The sequence below is a fragment of the Chenopodium quinoa genome, unplaced genomic scaffold (genome assembly GCF_001683475.1).
Source record: "Chenopodium quinoa cultivar QQ74 unplaced genomic scaffold, ASM168347v1, whole genome shotgun sequence".
Lineage (NCBI taxonomy): Eukaryota > Viridiplantae > Streptophyta > Magnoliopsida > Caryophyllales > Amaranthaceae > Chenopodium > Chenopodium quinoa.
Window position 1 is genome coordinate 7,275,934 of NW_018743331.1, and position 5,811 is coordinate 7,281,744.

General features: G+C 38.3%; 1 protein-coding gene across 1 annotated transcript; it reads left to right on the forward strand.

Moving 5' to 3' along the window:
• The first annotated feature begins 839 nt into the window (after positions 1–839).
• LOC110737859 (serine/threonine-protein kinase WAG1-like) lies at positions 840–3,306 on the forward strand. Its single transcript, XM_021918207.1, has one exon. The coding sequence runs from the start codon at positions 1,667–1,669 to the stop codon at positions 3,083–3,085; it is 1,419 nt and encodes a 472-aa protein (XP_021773899.1). The 5' UTR covers positions 840–1,666; the 3' UTR covers positions 3,086–3,306.
• Positions 3,307–5,811: the final 2,505 nt, after the last annotated feature.

The window sequence follows — 5,811 nt, forward strand, 5'->3', positions numbered from 1 at the left end:
TTTCCCCTCTTCCTCCACGCCGGTGATGCAACCCACCAACTCACTGCCTTTCTTCCCTTGTTTTCCGACTCTCAAAACGCCTTGAAAACACCTTCCCCACCATCAAATCTCCCTTGAAACACTCAATACACCTTAAAACCACCTTCCCCACTTTTGAAAACCCCCAAACACCCCTCCCCCACCATCGAAAACCCAAGCCGCCAGGGTTTCGGGCCGGGGTGGTGAGGAGCGGTTTGGAGTTTTTGGGAGTGGGGGAGGGGTTTGGTTGATGTTATGTGGATAGTGTTTCGAGGTAGGGGGAAATCGGCGACGCTCGCCGACAAGGAATGCAGCGGCGGGCTGGGCAATGGTGGGGTTAAGGCGGGCCGATGGTGGAAAGAGAGGAGGGCTGGTGGTGTTTTCTGGTTTTTTTTTTAAAATTTTTTGGACCAATTAGGACTTGACACGTATCAAGTAAACTGATATAATAGGTCATTGACTTTTGTTGACCGGTTTGAGATTGAAGAAAGCAAACACCCCCCCAAAGTTAGAATTATTAAAAGAAAATGCAGCAAAGTTGGGATTATTATGTACAATTTTTCCTATAAAAAATTACCCCTCGGCATCTCCAGGACTCCATTACTTGATTTAACTCCTTTAATTACTGTAAGTATCACATAAAAAAGTCAATTAGGAATAACTTATAGAATTGAATGGAGTAGTTACCTAATAATAATTATATATACCATGATCAAATATATAATTCATCTTACAATTTAATTGTAAAACTAAGTTTTTTTTTTTCAATTAGATTTATTCCACATCAAATAATCAAAGTATTATGGCCGAATAAACTAAATATACAACTACAATTCAAATTCTAGATTAGATTACTTATCAGATAACTGGGAGTATTCAGCTCAAATCATTTTTACTTACTCCGTATATAATACTCCAAGAAAATATATTTTTGTGGTCGAATTTCTATCTACAAATACAATTCAAATTTGAGATTGGGTTAGTTCAGGTTTAGAATTGTCAAAAACTGATCCAATCGATCCAATCTAATCCTAAAAACTCGATTTAAATTCGACTCGTATGAACACATTAATTTAGGATGACTTAACTTAAAATAGAACTCATTCGACATGATCTTTTCCTCAAAATAAAAATAAAAAAAACCTCATTTTTATCATACATGACTCAAGTACCCAAATTGACACCTCTATATTACATCAGACGAGAATACATGATCAAATATTCAATTTAATTTAAATTATTTTCCTATGTATTATACTCCGAGAAAATATAATTTTTATTTTTGTTGACACAATGGCACAACCCCCCAACACTGACGCTACATTGTCGCCTAGAAGGCCCTCATCGTCAGCACCAGCTTCAATTCCCCGAACCACCCACTTTCTCTACTCTCTTCGTCCTCATTTATTAGTCAAACTCATCCAATTAATTTTACTCTTTACTTCGTACTTTCTTTTTACCATTCTTAATTCCTCCTTTTTTCTCGCTCCACTTCTTTTTAGTCAACTCTTTTATTTTATTCATTTAATTCCTTTCTTCTCTCTCTTATAAAACAACCCCATTTCACAGTCCCCCTTCATTGTATTCCATCACCCATCATTTTCACAAAACACCCAAACCCAAAAAAAAAAAAAAAAAATTACAAAAAATGGATGATGATACATTCTATTACTCTCAAGACACTGATCTTGATTTAAGCTTTACATCCACAACCACAGATCGAACCTTCGGGTCATCAAGTGCGCGAAGCAGCTTAGCTCGCAGCAGCTTAACGCTCAGCTTCAACGAGCGTATCTCAACCGGCGCATGCACCACACACACCCACCACCAAAACATTATACGCCCTCATAGACGGGAAGACCCGCACTGGTCAGCTATCCGCGCAGCCACAAACCTCTCACCCGACGGCCGTCTCCATCTCCGCAACCTTAAACTCCTACGCATCCTCGGCACGGGCAATCTAGGCCGTGTCTTCCTATGCCGTATTAGAGATTACCACCATTCTAGCCCAAATTCCCATTTTGCCCTTAAAGTCGTAGATAAAGATTCTTTATCTCCTAAAAAACTCTCACATGTACAAACCGAAGCTGAGATCCTCTCAATGCTAGACCACCCTTTCCTCCCTACGCTTTACGCGCACGTGGAGGTGTCTCATTACACGTGTTTATTGATCGATTATTGCTCGGGCGGAGACCTCCACTCGCTGCTTCGTAAGCAGCCGAGCTACCGATTACCGGCCTCGGCGGTGAAATTTTACGCCGCCGAGGTTTTGGTAGCGTTGGAGTATCTCCACTCGTTAGGGATAGTTTACAGAGATTTAAAACCCGAGAATATCCTAATTAAGGAAGATGGTCATATTATGTTGTCCGATTTTGATCTTTGTTTTAAATCTGACGTGACGGCCAAGATTGAGAAACTTGAAGGTCAAGTTAATCGGACGGGTAGTATTAAATCTAGGAAGAGTAGAAGGTTTGATCGGACGATGGGAGATGAGTTTGTGGCGGAGCCCACTGGAGCATTCTCGAAGTCATGTGTTGGGACCCACGAGTATCTTGCTCCAGAATTAGTTAGTGGTAACGGTCACGGTAACGGCGTTGATTGGTGGGGTTTCGGGGTATTGATATACGAGTTGTTATATGGGACCACCCCGTTTAAGGGGGTTAATAAGGAGGCGACTCTAAGAAATATAGCGTCGTCTAGGGATGTGAGATTTGGTTACGTGGAAGAGAGAGATATCGAGGATGATAAGGATATGGCCGCAGCTAAGGATCTTATTGAGAAGTTGTTGGTGAAGGATCCGAGTTTAAGAATGGGTGCTATTAGAGGGGCCGCCGAGATTAAGAAACATCCGTTTTTTAACGGTGTTAAGTGGGCATTAATTCGGAGTTACCGGGCACCCGAAGTGCGTGGAGGGCTCGTGAGGAAGAGTAAGAGTCACGTGAGCGTGGTTCATAGGAGGCAGAAGTGGTGGTGGCGGAGTTTGAATCATTTGTTAAGGAAAAATAAAGGGTCTAAGGTTTCACATAATAATAGTAGTATCAGTTGTGGTATTGTCAATAATAGTTAGTGAATGTAACATATAATTAGAAATCTTTGATTTGTGTTTTACCTTGTTTTGTTAGATTTAAGGGGAATTGAAGAGATTGAGGCTTTGTATAAAGAAATAAGTGAGATGTTTGATCAATTTTGTGGGTTTTGGTCGTACACACTTGTATTTTTGAGGTAGTTTTATGAATATCTTGTGTTTTTGTATATGATATACAAACAATTTGGAAAAAAAAAAAAAAACAGAAATTATTTTTCATACATGGATCTATTCTTTTGCTCAATGATTTGATACATGTTCGTTCAAGTTGATTTACGTATTATTGAGCGTTGTTTGGCCATTAATATGCATATTGTACATTTTAGATCTAAAGGTTTTTATGATTTGTTGTCAATATGCAAGTTGGTATTATCATTTGCACCATTCTACCGTTGTTTTTACAGGTATTTGAGTGGATAACCTTATATTAGCCGATATAACTCTTTCTAGATTAATTAACCATATTTATCCATATAGAAATTATATGAAATTATATAATGGCTCGGCTTTTCCCTAAAAAACAAAAATATAAATAGTACCTATCCATTCGATATCGTAGACTAAAATCAGTCTATACATCAAGACATATCTAACAATAAGGATAATTTCAGAGTAAGACGTTTTAGGTTAAGTTCGGACAATGCTTGTTTAGGATACCTAGAGATAGGTTGACCCCTGCAACCATTAGGACATCACAGCCGGTCACTGGAAAATTTGTTGGACAACCGCGGCTGGCTTGGTAAGCTGAAGAGTTCGAACAAAATTGAGGTGTTTAGAGCTCCCTTAAATCTTACAGCATTTGTTCGTCCTCTTTAGGGGTAATGCTCTAATCAACTATAGCATCCAAGTTTTTAATTATATCAAGAATATGCTTTAGAACGATGATTAACGTATCATAATAGAATTGCAAAACAATAATCTAGATTCTTTCAATGATGAAAAATTTAATTAGTTGACTTTTAATTTTAAGCACCAACTTCAATTATGCATAGAAGTTTTGCAATTGAGTTATGAATTTGTTCAAGTTGAGACGTAAAAATATTCTCTCTCTCGAATCTTTATTAGGACTTACATATAATAACAGAAATATTTAGCGGCAACCCCCTACCCATATCCGTATCCACCACATAGCTGCCGGGTACATACCAAATTCATACCCAACTAGTTGGATTATAAACCTAAATCCATACCCGCCCAACTACATACACCAATATTGCTGATGCTAACGCAACCCCAAGTTAGTCTTGAAAACATCATCATTGTAAGTTAAACTTCAAGATTGTGACACATAATCCTTACCATTAGACCAAGTATTACTTTTTTAAAAATGTGCCGCAAAATGATATAAACTATTGTTACACATCTCATACTACAAGTTTGCCACATTATATTCATATGGATACACGTGTGTAACCATGAGAGATTTAATACCCTTGTCGCAAATTATATTATTGTTACCTCATATATACTACGTGTTGGCCAGTTTGCCACATTACAGTCAAATGAATACGCGTATGTATCCACATGAAATTTTATACCTTTGCTGCGAATAAATTATTGTTAATCTACCTCATATATTACGTAGCAAAATTTTGCCTCTATTATTATTGATTTCATATGAATATGAGTGTGTATTCAATGTATCCTCAAGATATTATATACCTTTGCCACGATATAAATCATTGTTAATATGCCTCTTACGGGCAAAATTATGCCGCTTTTATTATGTTCATATGAATAAGGCATGGAAGACGGATTTTTTCAGGATCAATTGATTTCAACTCTGAGGCATGTCGTTCAAAGAATGTTGCTCCATAACATGAGTAAAATGATGCATTTACTTTCTCAGTTACTTAGATGCCAATCAAAAGAAAAGGTTTACCATTTAGCCAACAAGATATAGTACCAATTTATTGACCTCCTTACCAACCAACCATTGTATTTGAATTCCAAGTATTTGCAATATTTGGTTACTCATTTTCTGGGTGAGTACATTGTACTTGACTGATGAACAATTCAAATTAAAGCACTGCATATTTGTACAATTCAGTCAATTAATCATCAATCACTTTCAATATTGCTGGAAAATAAAATGTAACTGATTAGTAGTTCAATTATTTTGTTAGTTTTAGTGAATCGCTAAACATCGCCCGCAAATTACCATATAAAGCCCACAAATATGATTTGGTGTGACCATTATGCCCATTTTCTAAAATTGAAATAATCTCGGTTTAAAAAATGTGGAGCCGTACTGGCTCGCCGGGGGAGACCGGAGGGCAGGCCGGAGATGCGGGGGACGCCGGAGGTACGTCGACGTCGACGGAAAACGAGGTAAGTCACCGTTAAAATTCACGGTTTACCGTCGGAGTGGCTCCGGCGCCTAGGATGGACGCCCAAACCGTAGCCTGGACGTCCAAGGCAGACGCCAGAACCACCAGAGTGGCGTCCAGCCCAGACGCCCAGACCACCAGACTGGCGTCCTGGCCAGGCGCCACTCTACTGGCTGAGGCGGCCCTGCCAGGCGCCAGTCCAGTGGCTGTGGCAGCCCTGGCAGACGCCACCCTTATAAATTATTTTTTTTTTTCTTTTTTGATTTTGTTGTTGTTTTTTATTTATTTTTTTTAAAAAAAAAAATCGAAAATGATTTTTTAAAAAAATTCGAAATGGTTTTTTTTTTTAAATTAATTTTGAAAATTCGAAATAGGTTT

Excerpts from the sequence above, each read along its gene's own strand:
- LOC110737859 (XM_021918207.1), top strand. The coding sequence starts at position 1,667 with ATGGATGATGATACATTCTATTACTCTCAAGACACTGATCTTGATTTA.